The following is a 24,347-nucleotide window of genomic DNA, read 5'->3' as shown; positions in this document are numbered from 1 at the left end:
GGTCCCTTTACCCGGCCTCTTTTTATTGAGCTCCTCCCGTAAATCTGAGGGTGCTCTCTTAGAGGTGACCTCGTCCTCGTTGTGAGGGGCAGCGTTGGTCCGTCGCTCTGGTTTCTGGGCTTGCTTCGATGGTTCAGGATGTTCGTGTCGCTTCGCTCGAGGGGTGTTACTGGTAGAGTGCTGGGTCCTCCCATCATCTACTTGTACGGTGGTCTCCACCCCCTCCCATCCTTTCTCCTTCCTCTTAGGCAAGGTCACGCTTGACTTACCCTGCAATAGGCCATTCAACACCTCTTGCATGTTCTCCAGGGTGGTCTCCAACCTTCGGTTCTTACGATGGTGCTCACGTATTTCCTCTTCATAGAATCGAGATTTCAAACTCGAGCTCACGGAATGGACCCTAGGATGCTTATCACGCCTATGGGTAGAGGGGCCCGAGTCCTGCCGGCTGGAGTTCGGTACCTGTGGTGATTTAGGGAGAGGGAATTCATTAGCATTTTCCGGTGGTGCTATTGGAGGACTCTCTCCAGGTGGAGCGGCCGACGACGAGGCCTCTCTATCACCTTTGTGAACCCCAGGGTCCCTTGGGGGCTCCACGTCTCTGGTGGAGGAGGGTCCTTCATGGAGGCCTTCAGCTGGACTCCAGTAAGGTGGACCTCCACCTCTCGTGGCTCCCTGAGTCGCTTTGAACGTCTTGGCATTTCTTCTTGCCGAAGTAATGGTAGAACAGTAGCTTGGAACTTACGTTCCCACAAACGGTGCCAAACTGTTGACAGTGAGAACTCGTCAACTAAGTTAAGTTGGAAATAATTGCAAGACAGAGATTATCAATAGAAAAGCCTAAGAAATTTAAGTATTAACTCTAAGAACAATTGCAGAAAAAACAATGGTGAAATTAGTTTCTCATTCATTATGGTGCCCTTGCTACAGTAAATTTTCCAACCCCCCATTAGGTGGGGTTAGAGTTCATTTTATAGGGGGCTCTAATGGCCCTGGGTACATGGTGGTCCAGAAGGTACACGAGTACACAAACAGGAGAGTGGCTCCAGGGGTAGTGGTGTTGGCTCTGGGACATGGTCAGAGTTCGTGGGAGCACCTCAGCTTTTGTACACAGTCATGACTCCACTACTTGCCTTGTACGGGTGTCAGAGACGTGGTGGTGGTGTAGCCACTCCTCGTACTATTCCCAACCGCCACTGCTTGTCGGGTACAGGTGTCAGGCCTGTCCCATGATCCTTGTAGGCACGTACATACCCCTTTAGATGTACCTTGTTCGTATTCTTTTTGTCTCTTGTGGGCCACCTTAAACCCTGGCATCATGCGCGTGTAGCCTTACACCTAAAGGTTGATGGGCCTTGCGTGGCCGAGGCTGGGGAATAACAGGTCTCGCGCCTGGGCACGGGCCGCACTCGCAAGACGTAGCTACACGGGGCCTCGTGTGGCCGAGACTGGGCGACGACGGGCTTGCGCCTGGGCACGGGCCGCACTTGCGAGGCGCTGGGACACGGGGCCTCGCGTGGCCGAGGCTGGGCGATGACGGGCTTGCGCCTGGGCACGGGCCGCACTTGCGAGGCGCTGGTACATTGGGCTTCGCGTGACCGAGGCTGTGCGCGAGGCAGGTCTCGCGCCTAGGCACACGCCGCACTCGTGAGACGCAGGGACACGGGGCCTTGCGTGGCCGAGGCTAGGCGATGACGAGCTTGCGCTTGGGCATGGGCCGCACTTGCGAGGCGCTGGTACATTGGGCCTCGCGTGGCCGAGGCTGTGCGCGAGACGGGTCTCGCGCCTGTGCACGGGACACACTCACGAGACACAGGGACACGGGGCCTCGCATGGCCGCGGCTGGGCGAGCTGGTACATTGGGCCCCGTGTGGCCGAGGCTGTGCGCGAGACGGGCCTTGCGCCTGGGCGTGGCCGAGCAAGGCGGGACCTCGCGCCTAGGCGCGTCTTGGATCTATTGTGGGCGCAGAATATTGAGCATCCACACATTTTTTGGCATACATTTATCTATGACAACACTAATAAGTGTGTCCTGACCTACATATCCATATAACAATGCAAATAAGAATTTCTTTTGCATTCACAAGCAATATCAGTGCTGATAACACATCCTTATCGATCATTCAACAGTCAAGACTCTATCAGAATATCTCATGCTACCTAATAAGGCATTTATATCCTATTTAAGCAGTTAATCACATAATCACATAAATAATTACCAAACCCTAAGTCCTGCTTGTCTTTAGTTGCGAGTGTACATGCCCAGCCTATCTACAGGAACCCCTAACCTTGGCACGCTATGATACCAAGTTGTAACGCCCTAGTTAGTCAAGACCGTTAGACTGTGTATTTTAAATAGTGAAAAAATCACTAAATGAGTCATTTGGCCATAAACGTGCAACTAAATGTGATTAATGGTCCAGAGTTAAAAATTTCGATCAAAAGGGATAGATATTTCATTAAAACGTTAAGCTGTACTTGGGATCCCATAATAAACATTTACAAAGTTGTTTATTATTCTAAAAGGGTAATTACAACTCAAAATTTACAACCCACCGACCTAAGTTTATCGCCCTGGTTACTCCAAGACCGTTACTATGAACTTTAAACCGTCCTTAACTCGCTAACCAAGTCATTTGGTTATAAACGTGCATCAAAAGGAAATGATATATTTTATTTGAAACATAAAACTATACATGGGCCCATAAAAGCGTTTACAAGTTATTTACAATCCAAAATGGTCATTACAGTATAAAAATTACAACCTGCCGACCTAACTTGAAAAAATAGGGTTAACCCCTAGTTCCTTTGAGAAACACCTTGGCCGTGGTGGTCAAGCGGTCGCATATGTACACATCACCACCTAAACTCTCCACTCAAGGTTGGGTGAGCGTTTCTTTCCCTTTACCTGCACCACATAGCACCCGTGAGCCAAGGCTCAGCAAGAAAACTCATTACTACATGTATACAATATCAATTTATGATTATGATTATCATACTGGGCTTATAGTCCTAATCCGATAATATCAAGATTCTAATAGTCATGCTGGGGCGTGTAGCCCTAATCAGATGGTATCGAGATTCTATTTAATGCCCCAAATTCTCCGATGTGGTTTAATGGCGGAATTAGTAGGCCGGGAGGGCCATACTTGTTGAATTATGTCATTAAATGAATATATGCATGTTTATGTGGATTATATTATAATATGATGTTGTATGCATGCGTGTGGGTCCACATTTGAATATTAGGGAGTTTTGATAATTTGGCCCGTTAAGGGTATATTTATTTTTGGGTGCATATTGTGACTTGTGAATGAGAATCCATTATTATGGAGATATATTCGAGCTATTCGGCATGAGACGGTCCTATATAATAGATTAGTGGTTTTGTCATAACGGGGTCAATTATTGGGTAGTAAGAATGTTTATTTGATGATAAATTGGGAGTTATTGAGATCAGGATGAAATTCTGGAAGTTTTGACTATAATGTCCCCGGGGAGGTTTTTGGGACCCCGAACACTAGGTTTTATTTGAGGTTACTTAAGCTTGAAGTAGCTTGTCAAATAGAACGTACGTTAGAAAACCTCTCGTTCTCTTCTCGAGTTCTAGGAGTCGGAATCACGCGAGAATCAAGGCATAGCAATCCTAGGAAAGATTAGAAGCTTCTTGACCGAAGGATTTGACAAGAAACTACCCAATCGATGGTAATCTAAGTTTAAAGTTTTGAGTTTTTAGAGTTTCTAAGCTTTGAATTGTATTTTGTGAACCGTTGAGATTTTGGCTTGATTGAACCTTGGGTTTTGATAGTTTTGGACCATTGGGAAGCTTGGGAACTTTGATTTGATTATTTTGGGATGAAGGAGAACGAGTTTGGGCATGTTATGGGTTGGGCGCCGTGGCCCTGTTCTTAGAGAGTCGCGGCCCTATCTCAAAGAAGCAGGTGGGGGAAATTTCCCTTGCTGGGCGTCGCGGCCCTTGTTTCAGAGGTGGCTGGGGGCCGCGGCCCAAGGTGCCAAGGTCGCAGTCCTTGAGCAGGGTTGAGCCCGTTTGTGTGTTTTGACCCCGAGAACATAGTTTTAGGCCTCGGGATAGTTCCCACTACTTGGATTAGTTTGGATTGTTGTCCCGGAGGCTAGATTTTGGTTTGGGAACCTATGTTGATCATTTTTATTGATGGTGTCCCGTGTTTGGTTATGACTAGGTGACCGTTAAAGGACTAAAACTTGATCGTTCTCTGAGGTCGTTCTTTTATTCATTCTAGCTCGAATATGAGGTAAGAAAACTGCACCCTGTGTATATATGACATGCGTAATTGTTATTGAGGCATGTTGATTGATAAATGTGGACATGGATTGCATATTAAATGCTAGTGAATGTTGTTTACTTGTATATGGCATTGACTAGTCAGGGATACTGACCTAAGAGTCAGAAATGGCATAAGCGTCCTGAACGTAGGGCCGAATGAAGATTAGGTCTAATCGATATCAGCATTGAATGGCTCTAACGCATTAATGCTGGACCGACCCTAAGGTCGATGAAACTTATAAGCACTAGGCTAGTCTAAGACTAGTTACTCAGAGTCAGGGCCTAAGGCCCAGGTGACCGCTTGTCACATGGCTAAGGAACGATGTTCCAGGGTTATGACTCTATGGTCATGAGGAAGGTTATGTTGGTGACCAACCACCATGCACCTATCCTGTTTAAGCTAATGAAAGGTTCAGTTACCTGTTAAGCCCCAGTGACCCTATCGTCACAAGGCTGAAGGGAGCTATTCCCAATTTAGTGACTTTTGCGACTGTCACCTATCTGTTTTGGACGGATAGTCCTGAATGATTATTATGATCATTGTTGATATTATATCATGCTATATTTTGTTTTCTTGCTGGGCCTCGACTCATGGGTGCTATGTGGTGTAGGTAAAGGGAAAGAAAAGCTCACCGAGCCTTGAGTGGAGAGCTTAGGTGGTGATGTGTACATATGCGGCCGCTTGACCACCACGGCCAAGGAGTTCTCACGGGAACTAAGGGGTTTACCCTATTTTGCCGCTTAGGTCGGCGGGTTTGTAAATTTGAAACAGTAGTGGCCATTTTGAGTTGTAAATCACTTGTAAATATTTTGATAAGCTCTTGAGCAGTTATATATTTAATAAAATATATCATTTCCTTTTTATTGTTTTCAACCTTAACTTGTTAATAACACTTGGAGCACGTTTTTAACCAAAGGACTCGGATAGCGGGTCAAATTTCCGGTTCACCGTTCACCGTAACTGTTCTGGGGTAACCAGGGCGTTACATTCTAATAAGAGAACTTAACATAAATATGGGAATGTTAACTAAACTTTAAATATATATAGACAAAAAAATAATTAAGCCAAATATGGTAATACACGCTTAATAAAAAAATATAAATATGGAATTCCCATAAACTAACAAACCAGATTCCCATATTTTTCGATCAAGAAAAAGATTTCGCCCACTACCAATCAAGAAAAATATTTTCCGCCTACTGCAATTCGTCGACCATTTTTTTCTGATCACAACTTCATATTCTCCATTGTTTCCGATCAAGAATTGGTGGCTGCTACTCACATCTTGGTCTCCTCTTGGTAAATATTCCGACAGTAACATCATCTTCACACAGTTTCTCTCCATCTTTCTCCAGTCATCGAATTAAACATTCAATTCAATTTCAGATCAATTGATCTTCTTCTCCAGCAGCTGAAACTGGTTTTGGGTTCTTTTCCAATAATCAGATCTTCTTCTCCGATTACATCACCTGCTTTTACCTTCATTCACATCAGCAAAATCATAAATCCATCAACTTCTCTGATTTCTCAAACAGGTAAGCAAATCTTTTTTCAAATATACGACATGAAAAATATTTACACAAAGAATCTGCAAATTACTTCCTGAGAAAATTCTTGACTCAAACTACTTGTTTCAAAACTTTTTTAATTACACACATGAAACCAGTTAGATCACAAAAAAGTTCAACATTTACATAATTCAAATATTACAAAATAATTTTAAAAAAACAAAAAAATAAATACAGTAACCAGTTACATACGAAAAATAATAATAATAACATTCTGCATAATAATTTATCATGAAAAATGGAAAAATAGAAACTGATTTACGTTTATGAAACCAGTTACATAATATAATTTTAACTTTGCATATTTGAAAAATCAAAAAAAAAAAAAGACAACACATTCACGAAAGTAACCAGTTACACACACAAAAACAGAACATAATGCAACATAAATAATTATAGAACCTGGAAAATAGTTCTCGATTCACTAAAAGAAACCGGTTACTTAAATAATTTCAACATATGATAATATTCATTCACTAACACAACCAGATACATTTTAAACAACACTAAAAATTATGTTGTGCTATATTGCAGATATGGAGTCCATAATGACATTGATTCGTTTTGGAGGAAAATGGACAGATAGATATCAATATGATGACTACACCATGACTGGACTGATAATACCAACAAATTGTTCTCTAAACAATTTGGTTCATTTGGTTCATTTACCAGTTATCACCAGGTATGCCACCAATGAAATTACTCACTGACAATTCAGTCCTATTCTACATTGAGCTGAAAAAGAAGCAAAATGAAGTAACTGAGCTACCACTATGCATCACCACTGTTGATCAAACAATAGCTGAAATTGTTCAACACAATACATATGAAGAAGAAACACAAAAACAGAACACAGATTTAGAAAAGCTAGTTCTTCAACTAAACAACGAGCAATCAGCTACAGAATTACAATATGACGAAGCAACCTACACGAGAAATAACCAGGTACAAACCTTCCCAAATATTACAGACATAGCTGATGATGTAGCAGAATTTATCATAGAGAGAACAGAAGAAAACAAAAGAAAAAGAGAAGAAGAAACAGAAATTATAACTGATCATAAAATTTTCAAAGTTGAAGAAGGCCAGATTTATAAGGACAAAAAGCTCTTAAAATCTGCTCTATGTTATTATGCTATGATCCACAACATCCAATTCAAGACAAAAAGATCTGAACCGAGAGAGTACCTGGTAACCTGTGTGGATGACAATTGTAACTGGTTACTTAGAGCTTCAAAGTTCAGGAAAACAGAAACATTTAAAATCATAATGTAAAAACTCACACCTGCTCCTTGGATATCATTATGGAAGACCACGGGCAGGCTAATTGCAATGTCATTGGGGAACTAATAAAATCAAAATACATGTCAATAAAGAGAGTACACACACCACATGACATAATCAACGACATGCTAGATGATTATGTTGTTTCAATGGGGTACCAAAAAGCCTGGAGAGCAAGAGAAAAAGCTTTAGAATTGGCAAGGGGAAACCAAGATGATTCATACCAAAAACTTCCCATCTACCTTCACATGCTAAAAGTCTCGAACCCAGGTACAATAACACACCTGGTTACAGAAAATAAAGATCACTTCAAATATATGTACCTAGCATTTGCAAATTCCATCAAAGGATGGAAACACTATAGGCCAATCATTGTGATAGATGGAACTTACTTGAAGACATCATTTGGGGGAACTTTATTCTCTGCTTCAACAATGGATGCTAACAACAACATATTTCCATTAGCCTTTGGAATAGGAGACTCTGAAAATGATTCATCATGGTTATGGTTTTTCACAAAGCTAAAGGAGACATATGGAGAAAGAGAAGGTCCTGTTTTCTTTTTTATATTCTTATTGAAACAAACTAAACACATAAAATTATCAGTTTAATAATAATCCAGCAATAAAATAGTAAAAACAGTGTAAAAAAAATAACAGTCATATAAATTAATGAAACCAGTTACTTAATTAGGACAGAATAACCAGTTACTCCATTGTGATTTTGCAAACAGGTATGGCAATCATTTCAGACAGGCACAAAAGCATAGAAAATGTTATAGACGATGTATACCCAAAAGCTTTCCATGGAGCATGCATATTCCACATGTTAAACAACATCAAAGTCAATTTCGGTGTCCATGGGGAGGGCCTAAACCTAAACTTTGTCAAAGCAGCAAAGGCATACAGGGTACAATCATTTGAGCACTACATGCATGAAATAGACAAGATTGACACACGCATAAGACCGTATTTACAAAAAATTGGATATTCAACTTGGTCTAGATGCCATGCTCCAACAAGAAGATATACAATGATGACATCAAATATAGCCGAATCAATAAATGCTGCATTGAAAGCTGCAAGAACGCTGCCAATCACTACAATGATGGAAGGCCTTTGAAGTTTAGTTCAAAAATGGGTATGGAAAAATGGTAACAAAGCAAACGGAACATTCACACAAGTAACAACAGATACTGAAACTGTGCTTAGAGAAAACTTTATTCGTGTCATTAAATTTCAGGTACTTGACATATATTGAGCACTGAATATTATTTACCAAAACTTTTAGTAACTAGTTACTAAAAAATATCACAGTATCCAGTTTCTAACATGTATTCCTCTACTAAAATAAACAGGTCTTCCCAATAAACACTATACTGTACCAAGTTGTGGTTGAACATAAAGGAAATTTTTTAGTCAACCTAATGGAGAAAACATGTGAATGCAAAAGGTTCCAACAAGATGAAATACCGTGTGCACATGCAATAGCAGTATTCACCAAAACACAGCTGAAAACATATGATTATGTTGCTGATTACTACAAAACTACAACTATGAAAGCAACATATGAGTCAACTGTTCATCCATTTCCAAATGAAAGCGAATGGACACTGCCAGAGACTTTAAACAAAATTGTCCTACCACCAAAATCAAGAAAACCACCAGGCCGCCCTAGAAGGAAAAGAATCGGATCTAGAGGAGAACCAAAGGTGCAAATAAAATGTGGAAGATGCGCGCAGCCAGGGCATAATAGAAAAACATGCAAGAATGAACCAATCCCAAAGCAGCAAAACCCAACAAAGTCAAAGAAAATAGACAAATAATTTTCTAAGGAATAGATATACTACAATTTTAATTGATGTAATAAAATTGTATCCTAATTTTTTCTACTTCAATAAAAGTACAAGCTTATTAAGCATTTTACATTTTATAAACTTGATACTCAACTTCATGGTTCCCAACACAAAATATTCAAAATCTGAAGACTCAAGTACCTGGTTACAACACATATTATAGAAAGAAAAAAAACAGATATTATAAGTAAATTTAACAAACGACTATATATACATGTAACCAACGATTTAAAAACCTAATTATATAATCACAAATCTTTCACACAAAAAAAAAACATAAATATTATAAACTTGATACTCAACTTCTTGGTTCCAACACAAGATATTCAAAATCTGAAGATTCAAGTACCTGGTTACAACATATAAAATAGAAAAAAAAAAGCAGTTACTATAAGTAAATTTAACAAACGACTATTTATTAATGTAACCAACGAATTAAAAAACATAGTTATATAATCACAAATCTTTCACACAAAAAAAAAAAAAGAAACAAAAATATATCAAAAAATAATTAAAAAAATAGAAATAAAAACTAAATAAACAGTAACCAGTTACCTGAAACATATAGCTTTTACTATCTAAAACAGAAGTAACCGGTTACACCATCTTCATACAATAATAATTGAAACCTATATGAAAAAAAAAATGTACATAACATCTTCAAACTTTAAAAAAATATCACCAACTCTATTGAAAAAAAAAAAACATACACATTAAAATAAAATACATTAAAAAAAACTTTATATTAAGCTAGAAGGTGAAACCAATTATTTACATTGACAAAAAAAAACCATAGATAAGTACAGTACTAAAACAGTATCCAGTTACAAACTACAACTTCACTATTAAACAATGAAAAAAAAAAAGACATGGTCATTAATACAACTAAAAAAAAACTGCAAAATCTCTACTTATAATTCCTCCTCCTCATTGATTTCTTTGATGGAGCATCATCTTCTGTCTTGTACCCACCAACCTGCTTCTTTTTTGCATGACTATACAAGTTAATGGCAAGATAATCACGATAGGTAGCAATTTTGGCAGCCATGTTCTTTGGGATGTCATCAATCTTCCCATGGATAAACAAATACTCCACAATCACTGCAAAAAAAAAAAAAAAACAACAAATGAAATTATTTAAAACAAACAAAATAGAAAAATAAACAACAATATACAAAAACCAGTTACTTACTTATCCTCTTGAAACGGAAAGTCTTTGGCAAAGTTAAAATCAATTGGATCCTTCTTCCCAACAGAATATGGACCAAAATTCAAGTCCAAATCTTTCCTAGAACAATAAAAATCAAGAAAGTCTAGAAAATATGGTAAAACAACAGAATAAGCATTCACATATGGCAAAGCAATACTCTCATTCTTCTTCCCCGTCAAAGAGTTGTAGACAGTTAACATCCTACTCTTAATGGAAAAGTGAATAAAAACCCAATGCAACTGAACCTTGACATGCACAGGAAAAAGAACATGATCCACATCCACCCAAGGAGTGTTACAAAACAAATATTCACCAATAATGTAATCTGAAATGAGGTTATCAAAATGAATGCTGCTTGAATCACATTTGGCTGCTACAAAGTTATCATACAAACTCTTGATAGTTGCATCAAACCAAGAGTCTGTAGTTGTAACCCTCTTGTTCAAACCATCAATCAACTTAATCTTCTTCTTCAAGTAATAAAAACATACATTGATATGCTACAAAAAATAAATAAACATACAAAAGTTAGGAACCTGGTTACTAGCCAATATAAAATAATAAAAACAAGTTACACACAATACTACAAGAACATGGTTACTACCCATAAATAATAAAAACAATTTACACACAATACTAAAGGAACCTGGTTACTTGTCTTAACCATGATCAACAAAAATAACAAAACATCTACACAAACAAATACTAATTAATAAACATTATACGAAGAATCTGGTTACTTACAGTGTCCATAAGGTCCTCCCCACAAGTTTGAAGCTTGTAAAACCACATCTTCTCAGAAATTTTAACAAAAGAATAATCCATCGGTGGATTGATAATGTTATTGACATCATAAAATTTCTTCTTCCTTCAAAACAATATATATATATATATATTAACAAACAATTAGATATCAAGAATAATAATATTAAACAAAATATAAAAAAAAACATACTTATTCTTAAAAATCATTTTATCCTCAATCCAAGAAATATAATCCAGGCATTCATTCTTTGAAACATTCTATCCAATTTCATCTTCAAATGGAAGCAATCCTCTAACAATCACCACTTCCTCTCCCTTCCTCTTCACAGTTTCTTTTACTTCAGAAGAACCAAACTCAGTAACAAAAGGAGATTTGACATGAGTACTAGGTTTAGGCTCCCTCTTTTCAATAGCAACAAGAACTTCATCAACATCACCTACCATCACAAATTTCCAATCATCCTTACTCCCACTAAATCTCTTTTCTCGTACTGCATACTTAACAATTTTATCAATAACAATCAAAATCTCTGGATCCACATATACTTCTTCAAAACTTAAACCAACTGAACTGAACTCAGGCTTCTTTGAAAAATCCTATAATGAAGAACAATAAAATCAATTACAACAAATTCAATTTTAAATAAAATAATAACAAAAACAAAAACAAAAATAAATTTCAAAACCTTATCTCCACCCACAACATTTGACAACTCCAACCCAAAATAAACAGCATCAAAATTTTCATTTAAATCCTTCCCGACACCCTAAAATAAATAATGAAACTGGTTACAACAGTAACTGGTTACACTAATAAACTAACAAAAACACAGCATACTATTAAGAAACATAAACCAGTTACCTTACTACCATCAAAATCTTCACCTGAATCCATCCCACAATCCTAGACCCAAAAAAAAAAAAAAAAACAATCTGGTTACAACAAAAAATGGTTAAAAAAACAATAAAACATAGAAACAAACAAGTTACCTTAGAATCATCAGAAATAGGACTGGAAACCTTATCAAAATCAGCTGGCTTTTCCCCTTCATTACAACCAGCACTTTCATCACTAGAACTTGCAACTTTTTCAGAATTTTTTGCAATAATTTTTGCAATCATTGCAGACAAATCACTGAGTTTCCCCATGAACTCAGATCTCATAACTGCAATATCACAAATAATAGATTCTTGGCTCACTTTTATTGATGAGATTGATTCACAAATCAATCTCAACTTTTCACTATCAACCTGGAAAAACATAATAAAATAATTTACAAAACAGCAAAAAATAAACATAAAAAGAAACCTATAAATTTCAAAACAAAATAATATTTTTTTTAACTAAAACAAACAACAAAACTAACCAGTACCTGGGTACCCGAACTACTATCTCCATCTTCAGCACACACCTTCGGCAAGTATAAAGGCTCAAACTTAAACTTCTTCACTGCCAGTTTGTTCCTCTCCTCAAAAGATGGATAGACATTCAAGATAGTCAGCTGAATAAATTAAATATATATATATATATATATAAAAACAAGAAACTGGTTACCATCAACTGAAACCAGGTACACGAACAAAAATCCTAAAATGAATAAAACAAATTTAGCAAGTAACCAGTTACAAAACAAAAATATTATACCTTTTGATTGTTGAAAATCTTTGCCACCAAGTTTGAATAGAAGGCATTATCAGTACTCTTCCAATTCAACAAACGTGAATATTTTTTCCCAACCCGTTGACTAAACTCAGGACTCAACTCAGATATACATTCATATATCCAAACAAGAAAAGCAATCGGAAAACCATGATGTTTGTAAGGGTGAAGGCCAACCTTCCCATCAACAAAAAATCCATCAAAGATTTTATTTCTACCCTTCAAAGCAATTTTCAAATAATGAAAACTCCTATCCCATACCAACTTCCCAGAACTAATATTTGCTAATTCAGAAATATCTCGATCAACCATCTCAAAAAACAAATCATCAACCAACTTCTCACTAGTATAGCCGTACAAATAGTTAACTAAGATATGAACTGTACCCAATTTGACAACATCATCATCATCAACTAAATCCTTACTAATGAAAGCATTTCGTAATTTAGACTTTGACACCTTACCAACAAAACGACCAATATTTTTTTCTTAAACAAAACTTTCTTTTTTTGAAAACGACTTAAATCAAAATCATCATCACATTTAAGACTCGTAACTAGAGCAAACTCTTCAACAGAAAACCTACAAACTCTACGACCAAGCTTAAACTACATTTCCTCTTCCTCCCTCTCATGAGACACCTCTCTCAACAACACAAGCTGGGCAAGTTGAGTTTGGAAATGAATATCACATACTTCTAAAAAGTGCCCAAATGGCGTCTTCTTAAACAATGATTTCTGACTTTTGGTCAACTTAGATTTCAAGTCATTAATGACACTCTTGTCATTAAAATGCTTAACCTTACTACCAAACCTCTTGGAGGGATTTATCTTTAAATGAGCCTGGAGAAGAAAAAAACAAAACAATTAAACATGTAACCAGTTTCAAAAAATATAAACATGAAAAATTGATAAGTACTTTACATTTATAAAACCAGTTATATGTATTTAACTTTGTATGATTGATATATATATATAAAAAAAAAAAAAAAAACAATTCATTCACTAAGGTAACCAGTTACAAACTCATTAAGCAAAATCTTCCACTGTTATCTGCAAGTAACCAGTTACACATGTAACCAGGTACAAAGAAAACAAAACAGTTTAACAACAACAAAAAAACACAACAATAAAAATAAAACAAACGCAAACAAAAATGAACATTATGCAAATTAACTACAAATCTACAAGAAACCAGATACACAACCATAAAAAAATAAAACAAACACAATCCACCGAATGTGAAACACAATAACAGTAACATAAACAGATGAACAATTTTTTATTATTATACTTAAAAAAATAAACACATACCACAACATGTTTAGTCTCATGAGAATCATCTTCACCATCCTTACTACCAGATGCACACAAATCCTTCATCTGTTTAACAATGGAAGGGGATTTACTCTTCTTCCTTGCAACAAACTTCAAATGTGTAACGTTACTCCTTCGAGGAAGAATCTCGCCAATATCATCCCATACATTCTTCGATTCATCCTCTACTATACCAGAAATTTTCTTCTCAGTACCAGAAACACCACCAACTTCACTAGAGTGATCCATGACACAACTTTGAAATTTAAAATATACAATGCACTGCATAAAAAAAAAAAAAAAACAAACAACACAAATGAAAAAGAACAGATATACATATATATAGAGCACAAATTACAAATAACAACCCATAAACTTCCCAAAAAAAAACTGATCAAAAACTGACAAAACCCCCACTAAAAAACTAACGATGAAATCGTGCACCAAAAATAAAAACCACCATTAAGACAGATTAAAAAAAAATCACCCACGACAGAAAATAGATAATACAAAGAAAAATTAACAATAAATATACATTAAAAAATAAAAAATAAACCCTGAAACCGAGTACTCACCGAGATGAAAACACAACAAAGAGGCACAAATCCACAACGAGAAACTTATAAAATCCTAAAAAAAAGAACAAAAAGAAGAAATCAACACAAAAAATCAAATGCTGAAGGAAAGAAAAAATTCGAACTAAACGATATACAGAAAACGTGATACTGAAGCAAACTGTAAATACACGCCTGAAACCAGGTACTCACCAAGACAAAGACACACACAGAAGGCACAAAATCCACAACGATAAACTAAAAAAAAAACCCTAAAAAAGAAAGAAAACTGAGAACAAATATCAAAACAACAATTGCTGAATAAAATATACTGATGAAATGAAGAAAGCGTGATAATGAAGATAAAAAAAAACAATAGAAAATATAGGTACTCAAGTACCTACATGCATAAGATAAAAATACTGAGTATTGATTTTCTTACAAAAATTATTTTCCAAAAAAATAATAATAATACTTAAAATGACTGAAAAGCCCTCACAAAAATTCACATGAATGCATAAGAAACAACTACTGAATTATGATTTTCTTACAAAAATTGTTTCCCAAAATAATAAAATAATAATAATACTTAAAAAGACTGAAATTCCCTCACAAAAATTCTCAGATAGAATAAATAAACTTATACAAAAAAAATATGGGATACAAAACAATTTATTTGATAAATATGGGAAAACAAAACCCATAAAAAAGTTAAACAACAAAAAAAACCATGAAAAATGCACACACAAAAAAAAGCCATATATATCAAATTTTATTGAATTTTCCCATATTTCATGTAAATTCCTCTTCTAATAATCATGTTGGGGCTTATAGCCCTAATTAGATAAGTGACTAATGAGTAAGTCACAAACTTAAACTAGATGAGTGACTATGGAGTCATAAACTTGAATCAGATAAGTGACTGATGAGTGAGTGATGAACTTGAACCAGATGAGTGACCATGGAGGCACGACTTGAATCAGATAAGTGACTGATGAGAAAGTCATGAGCTTGGGCTCCGCACCCTTAGCCATGTAACGATGCAGTCACCTGGGCCTTCTGGCCCTGGCTCTAAGTAACTAGCCTTTAGACTAGACAATTGCTTTTGTTTTCATCGTACTTAAGGTTGGTCAAGCATTTCATGCTTATGAGGATAATACTTATGTCAATTAGATCTAATCTTTTCAGCTTGCGTTAAACACGCTAATACCGTTCTTGACTCATATGCCAATACCATACGGCCATTGCACAGTACTACTGCCAAACTTGACTAATGAGTCACAGCTTCACAGTCAATACTGACACCATTGCTGATTCTGACTAATAAGTCATTGCCACTCACAGGTAAGCAAGATTGCTAAGCCTTTAATATGCAATCAATGTACACATATATAACACTCAACATGCCTCATTAATAACCATACATGTCACATACTGGGTGCAGTTTTCTTACCTCTGGTTCGAGTGTGAAATATTAAAAGAATGACCCTTGAGAACGATAAATCCGTTGATCCCTTAGCGGTCACCTAGTCATTACCAAATATGGAAGTCCGTCAATAAAATCAACAATAAAAGATTCATGATCTAAACCTCTCTCTCGGGACCTCGAATCGTACTCAAACGGCTAGTATATTCGATGATGAGCCTTAGGAATTGAAACCTCGAGCCAAAAACCCTCAAAAGTGCCCAAAATAGGACCCTGGAAAAACAGGGTAGCGCTACAGCGCTGCCCCCCTGGCGCCTACGCGCTACAAGCAGGGCTGACTTGCCCTGGACAGCACTGTCGCGCCCTCCCTTGGGCACTGTAGCGCTAGAACTAGGGTGATTCAGCTTTGATTTTTTCCCATCAACTTCTCCACTTTCCAAACTTCATGAAATGACTCCAAACCTCAACCAAACTCACAAATTAACCCAAATACCCATTCTACATATCCTAGGCATCAAAACCCATCATTCTTTGCTAAAAACTTCCTTGAATTCTCAATTATCAAATCCAAGAATCCCAACTGAAAATCAATGAAAAACAAAGTAAAAACCAGAGTTTCCATGGCTAGAATCCTACCTCAAGGTCAAGATGGAACTCTCTTCAATGGTAGAACACAATCCTAGACCCTCAACGCTCACTTCCCTAACTTGAATCCTCAATTGGAACTTCAAAAATTCAAAGGAAGAAGAAGGAGAAATGATGATCGTGGGAGAGGAAACCAGTTGCTCTATTTTTGCTTAAGCTTTCTACAGCTTTCTAGTTGATATATAACCTTAGGTCAAAAGGCAAAAATACCCCTAGGTCATTTAATTCCCTCATAAGGCTACCAAGGGTAAAGCTGTCCTTTCCAACCTCTCTTGTTAATTATAATCAACGTCCTCCAATTCTCGTTATTCCCAATATTCTCAAATGCTAATAAATCATATCCCATTACCCTTTAATTCCCGATAATGTACTAATCATCAAATTACCCCGAGCCCCAAAATTAACCCCGTTATGACCAAACCGCTAACTAGTATTCAAATATTATACCATGCCGAATAGCTCGAACAAATCAACATTATAATGTGGCCACATCAATAATCCACCAACATGCATGAAAATATAAAAATATGCCCTCAACGGGCCAAATTACCAAAATGCCCTTATAATGAAATGTGGACCCACATGCATGCATTTATCATCATATAATAATATAATTCACATAAACATGCATATAATCATTTAATGGCGTAATAATTCAATTATGGCCCTCCCATCCTACTAATCCGAGCATCAAACCTCATTAGGGATTTTGGGGCATTGCACTAAGCGGCAAAAATAGGGTTTAACCCTAGTTTCTCAGAGAAACCTTGGTCGTGCTGGTCAAGCGGCCGCATATGTACACGTTGCCACCTAAGCTCTCCAACTCATGGCTGGTCCAGATTCCTTTTTCCCTTACCTACACCACATAGCTACCGTGAGCCAAGGCCCGACAAGAAAACTTAAACATGCTTGTAAGCAACTAATTATATGTTACCAAACCATAATAAGCATGCCTAGCAGTAATAACCCTAATCATGCATGCATACCATTCATATAAATGATCACATCGTCATATGGAAGCCAGCTGCCCTAATTAAATGATTAATGAATGATACTGGGGCTTATTGCCCAAACCACACGATTAATAAATCATATCGGGGCTCAACGACCTAGGATATGGGACTAATAAGTCACCCCAGGGCCCATTGCCCTATCCTCTGTATAACCAGCCTTGGAGCTGGCCCAACGTACCTGGCGCTTAATTTTTCCATGACCATTGTGTCGGGCAAGAATATGATGCGCCCTTGATTAGGTCTAACCATATTGACCAGCGTTCTGCGCGCTATTTCTGCCCTTGACTCATAAGTCAATGTTTTTCGACCAGCGCTCAGCAGTATTTCCGTCCTTGACTGATAAGTCAATGCTTTTCTCAATCAAATAATGCAAACAAGCATTATTATATAATAATGCTCCAGATACAGAGCATTCAACATGCTTAATCAATCAATCATAGGCATAACCATAATTATGCACATTTACAGGAGCCTAAGCCCTAAATAAATCTATATTCAACATTCAGTCAAAGCCCTAATCATGTACATCATGTATTGAGTGAAATTTTCTTACAGCGATAACCTAGTCACAACCAAGTATAGAATCCCGTCAATAATGAGTAAATAAAGGCTTCCGAACCGAGTCTTAATCTCTGGGATGTTGAGTTCTACTAAACCGGGTAGTAGGATCAATCCTGAGACCTTAGGTTTGAGTTCCCGCACTCAAAACCTCCCCAAGGGCCAAAAATCCCTTAAGCATCGTGGCCCCAAGCATTTGAGTTGCGGCCCAGCCTCTCCTTTTACTGATCACGGGCCGCAGCGCAGCCCTACTTCCGGGAAGCCGTCCAGGCTTCTGGTTTCAGGAGGGTCGCGTCGCCCCAAGAACATGGCCTCAGCGCGACCCCGCAAACCCAAATTTCTAAGATCCAAAACCTCTAAAAACTCACCCCAAATCTGTACCAAACCCACAATTCAATATCACAACATCCCTAGAAAGTCCCAGGCAACAAAACCCTCCATTCAAATGGATCTAAAACTAGTCGAACCATAAATTCCAAATCTAAACTCAAGAAACTTAAGTAAATAGAAACTCAGAAATTCAAAGCTTAAATACCGCTGATTAATTTGTTTTCCAGCTAAATCCTCTGACTATGAAGTTCCTAATCTTCCCTCGAATCGTTATGCTGTAACCTTGCTTGAATCCAAGCTCTAAAACTCGAGTTTCCTTAAAAAATTCTATCGAGCGTCAAAAAGGAGAACAGGAGAGAGAGATAGTTGGAACGTGTTTTCTATTTCAATAAGGTTATGTTGGGGGAAAGCGAGATAACAACACCACAATAAATAGAATCTACACAAAATTTTGATTGATAGAGACTTAAAAAAGGTTCAGAAAGAACATGCAAACCCAAGTAGAACAATGGTGTTCTTCAACTTTGATGAAGCTTCAAACCCTAAGCAAGATCACTACTTTAAGAAAATCCCTTAAACAAACCCTTGAGTAAACAAACACAAACCAAGACTTATACATGTTTTAGAACGATGTCCTAATACAATATTTCCCAGTCACCATTGATGCTTGAGTCCATCTCTTGAGGAAATGAGGATTAAGATTGAACAAGCCTTCAACTCTATAAGTCAAGCACTTTCTTGGAGAATCCTTGGAGAAAACAAGAGATTCTAGGAGCTAGAGAGAGAGAGAGGGTAGAGAGAGATTGGAGAGAGTGATCAAATCTTCTCTATCAATGTTGTTTACCCTTATATACAGTAGGCACCGTCATTATTTCCAACCAATAGAATTAGACTTGAAAAACACGTCATTTAGAACATTTATGATATTTCACGTAATACAGCATGCGATGCAACACCTACATGCAAGAGATGTCTTGCCTCTTGGGAGGCGACGTATCGCTACCCTTTCTGATTTTTGGCACTTCCAAAGGTCCCAAAAATGCTCCAAATGCCACCAAACTTTTTGGGAACCCTTAGATACTCTCAGATATCACTTTGGACCCAAATTTGCATTTTATAAGTGCCTATAATTGAAACTAAAATTCAAATATTCATTATGTGAATTATATTATGTGTTTATACCTTGCTTGTATTTTAACACTTATCATTTGTATTTAACCAATCATAACAATCCCCGACTTGGTTAAATACATGTAATGACCCAACTATTTCTATGACCTTGGACCATTAGATCTACTATACATAGCTACTATTTTGGGAAAGATACATAAGAAATAATATAACTTTATTAAATCTCAAAATATTGTATCAAATACATAATAATAGAAAATATGGCATGGGTACCCATTGTTTAAAAGAAAAACATAAACTTTAATTCAATTGTTTAAAAAACTAAATGCGGAAAAACATGATCTAAAAGACTAAATATAAATAACTTCATCCTCGATCGACACACTGTCCACTCAGTCCGTTCATGCTCAACACACATGCCAAGCTTCCAAGAATCATTCCGCCTCTGTATCTAGTTTCCTGCATCACACTAAAAAAATAAAGGAATGAACCTAATGCCCAGCAAGGAAAACCTAACACATAACTCATATACATAAAATTCATAACGTAGCATATAATAAAACATATCATAAACATATGTCACACATACTATAATGACCATTATTACTTGGGGTCCCATAACTAAACAAGTCATATGCCCATTAAATTTGTGGGGCTTGCTAGCTAAGCAAGTCATATGCCCATAAATTTATTGGGGCTTGTTAGTGTACAGGTCATATGCCCAAGTCTACAAACATACACAATATAACATTTCATAACACAACATAACATAAGATAATATATCACATATCATATAACATATAAAATCCTATCCTATTTTCCTTACCAATATACCGGGATGATGAAAACAAAGTCGGGATTTTGGAACACTCCTAAAAACCATAATATAGAGGTGAGTATACTAAAGAAAAGAGATGGAAAGAATATACTACACCATCGAAATGATACTTACCAATGAAAACCTTAAGTTCGAAGAACTTAGATGCCTAAGAATAGAAAAGACTGAGTTAGGATTTGAGTAGAGAAGAACTATAAGAATCAATACAGAAAGGAACTAGAATTAGGAATACCTTGATTGCTTCGATGACCGAACTATACCTCGAAACTGAAATACACTATAACCTTACTTCCCAAGTGTTTATTAAGTTTATAATGATTAAGCTTATAACCTCAATCCAAGTGTTTATCACTCTATAGTCTCACTAGCACATGGAAGGCTCTGATCAATGGTTGAAGAATGAATGAAAATGCTTGGTGCTAGGTCCTATTTATAGAGTTCTAGGAATAAAAATCTTCTTTTTGGCTTTGAATAAAAATAATAAATTTAATTGAAACTATTTGAATATCCTTCAGCCAAAGGCTTAGGAATTGGTCGGATTTTTCAGAGAGATTTAAGGATTCAAAACTTGATTTTTAAAATAATAAAAACAAATAGAATCCTAACTTCTAACTCCCTAAATCTCGTAACTCTAAACTCCCCTGTAGTAAAATCAACATATCTGGAGCTGTAGAACTCTGATTTGGACTCCCTTTATACCGTTAGAAAGCTAATTAAATTATCTACAATTTTCTAGAAATACTAGTTTTCGAAACTCATAACATAACTGGGTCAAAATAACAGGTCGGAAGTTACAGTACCCTAAAGTTACGAAAAATCTATTTACAACCTAATCCACAAATAAATAAAATTGTGACAAATATCATGCTCCTATCAGATTTTTGTGAAGACTAAGTCTTATATTTCCCTTATTTTATCATTAAAATAATAATTTCTTAATAATCATGCATATGACAAATGACATATGCTTATTAGCTCTATCTAAACCTTAGGTTATAATAATTATCATATTAATAACCAGCAATATTAATCAAACCTTATGTTATAATTAATATTCTTAAACTATAGGTTAAACTTACTACTACTACTACTATCTAACTAGCTAAGTAAATTCTGGGACTCTACAATTCTCCCCTACTACAAAGAATTTCGTCCTCGAAATTTACTTATCAAACAATTCCGGATACTAGGCTAACATGTCCTCCTCCACTCCCACGTTGCCTCCCGTTCAGAGTTATTACTCCATAGGACCTTGAATATTGGAAAACTCTTAGACCGTAACTTTTTCATCCCTCTATCTAGGATGTTAACCGGTTGTTCCTCGTAACTCAAGTATTTCTGGAGTGCTATCGTATCGTACTTGAGGACGTGAGATGGGTCTGACACATACTTGTGTAGCATTGAGATGTGGAACATGTTGTGACTATTTGCTAGGGCTGTGGTAGGGCTAGTCTATACGCAACTGCTCCCACTTTGTCCAATTTCTCAAAAGGACCTATAAATTAGGGACTAAGTTTTCCTTTCTTCCCAAACCGCTTCACACCTTTCATAGGAGATATTCTTAAGAAAAATTGATCTCCGACTTTGAATTCCACATCACGCCGCTTAGCATCCGCATAACTTTTCTAACGGTTTTGAGCAGCGAGTATACACTTTCTAATCAGGGCTACTACATTCTGAGCTCCTCTAACAGCTTCAGTTCCAAGTAATTGCCTTTCTCCTACCTCGTCATAATGCAACGGCGATCGACACCTTCTTCCATAAAGCAACTCATAAGGTGCCATCCCGATCGTTGACTGGTAGCTATTGTTGTAGGAGAATTCTATCAGCGGCAGATACTCACTCCCAAATCTCGATGTAAACACCGATCCTCTATCGAATACTATTGTCTTAGAGATTCTATGCAGTCGTACTATTTCTTGGACTTAAACATCTTCGTAAAGATCTGCTGTGTACGGAGTCTTAACAGGCAGGAAATGAACTGACTTGGTTAATCTATCTATTTCTATCCAAGCCGAATCATGTTGCTTACTTGTTCGTGGGAAACCCATCACTAAATCTATGGCTATATCATCCCATTTCCATTTTGGAATGCTAAGTGGTTGCAATAAGCCTGCAGGCCGTTGATGTTCTGATTTCACTTGCTGGCATATTAGACACTTCGACACAAATTCTGCTATGTCCTTCTTCATCCCTGGCCACCAATACATTGCCTTGATGTCGTGTGCCATCTTGGTCGACCCTGGGTGAACTGAGTACGGGGTATTGTGCACTTATTCTATAATCTTCACCTTAATCCCTTGATCGCTTGGCACGCATACCCGATCCTTATATCTTAATAACCCTTGACTTGATATTGAGAAATCCGTGGCCTTCCCTTCTCTAACTGCATCTATATGTGTTACTAACGTGTCATCATGCACTTGCCCATTCCGTATATCTTCTAACAGACTTGACTAAATGGAAAAGTTAGCCAGTTTACCAATGACTACTTCTATCATTGATCAGCTCCTATTGTAGCGGCTTTTCTATTCCACCTAACGTTGCTAGACTTCCATAATTCTTCCTACTTAGCACATCAGCAACTACATTTGCTTTGAGGCGTAGGCTATCACCTTATCATTCTGCATCAGCACACAACCCCATCCTTACTTCGATGCATCGCAATAGACTACAAACTTATCATTGGGTGTCGGTACACAAAGTACTGGTGCTGAGCATATCCTTAAGCAATTGGAAACTCTCTTCACACTTATCCGTCTAGTTGAACCTTTGCTGCTTCTGGGTCAGGTTGGTAAGTGGAGTGGCTATCTTAGAAAAGCTTTCTACGAACCTCCTATAATAACCTGCCAATCCCAGAAAACTCCTTACTTCGGATGCGTTCTTTGGTCTTGGCCAATCCTTCAGAGCCTCTACCTTTGATGGGTCTACTACAACTCTGTCCTTGGATATAATGTGCCCGAGGAACGCCACTTGCGAAATCCAGAACTCGCATTTCTTGAACTTGGCGTAGAGTTGATGCTCCTTTAGTCGTGACAAAATCAATCTCAAATGTTCCTCGTGCTCTTCTTCATCCTTGGAGTATACTAAGATGTCGTCGATGAACACTACGATGAATTTATCTAAGTAGTCCTTGAAGACCCTATTCATCAAGTCCATAAACGCGGCTGGAGCATTGGTAAGACCGAAAGACATAACTAAACTCGTAATGCCCATAACGAGTTCTAAAAGTCATCTTGGGATTATCCTCTTCCCGTACTTTGAGTTGTGATACCCAGTCCGTAGATCAATCTTTGAAAACACGGTTGCCCCTCGGAGTTGATAACACAAGTCGTCAAGTCAGGGTAGCGGCTACTTATTGTTAATTGTCACCTTATTCAGCTCGTGATAATCTATACACATATGCATACTTCCGTCCTTCTTCTTCAAAAATAGAACCGGTGCTCCCCATAGCGAATGGCTCGAAGCCCGGTACTAGTTCGATTGTGAAGTCTATCTTCCGAGTCGGCGGAAATCCTGCTAGTTGCCAGGAAATACCTCTAGGAATTCCTTTTCATTGAGGAAGTCTCCAACTTTTTGTGGTGTTTCCTTTACTACATACGTAACGCTAGCTAAGAATACTTGACACCCTTTTTCTATCATTCTTTGGGTTTTAAGAGTTGATATTAGCGGTGTACGTAGTCCTAAAACTTTTCCCATATAGCATCGTTTATGACCGTCAGGAGTCTCGAACATCACTTGCTTACGTCTGCTATCGATGGTTATGCCATGCCTTGCTAGCCCGTCCATGCCTAATATCATGTCGAAGTCTTTGATTTCCAGCTCTATCAGGTCTCCTTCTAGTTCTACGTCCTCGATTTTGATTGGTACACCTCGTACTATCC

General features: G+C 37.3%; 1 protein-coding gene across 1 annotated transcript; it reads left to right on the top strand.

Annotated features, from left to right (window-relative positions):
* Window positions 1-7,182: 7,182 nt before the first annotated feature.
* Window positions 7,183-8,284, top strand: LOC133805729 (uncharacterized). The gene is made up of 2 exons (XM_062243891.1): window positions 7,183-7,711; window positions 7,896-8,284. Exons 1-2 carry the CDS (start codon window positions 7,183-7,185, stop codon window positions 8,282-8,284), a joined length of 918 nt encoding a protein of 305 aa, XP_062099875.1.
* The last annotated feature ends 16,063 nt before the right edge of the window (window positions 8,285-24,347 follow it).

The sequence above is a fragment of the Humulus lupulus genome, chromosome X, assembly GCF_963169125.1.
Source record: "Humulus lupulus chromosome X, drHumLupu1.1, whole genome shotgun sequence".
NCBI classification, from domain to species: Eukaryota; Viridiplantae; Streptophyta; class Magnoliopsida; order Rosales; family Cannabaceae; genus Humulus; species Humulus lupulus.
This window is presented reverse-complemented; position numbering and strand designations above follow the sequence as displayed.

Bases quoted from the DNA above. Each gene is read 5' to 3' on its own strand.
- LOC133805729 (XM_062243891.1), top strand. From the start codon at position 7,183: ATGGAAGACCACGGGCAGGCTAATTGCAATGTCATTGGGGAACTAATA. The intron at 7,712-7,895 runs GTCCTGTTTTCT...TTTTGCAAACAG, and splicing joins GACATATGGAGAAAGAGAAG to GTATGGCAATCATTTCAGAC.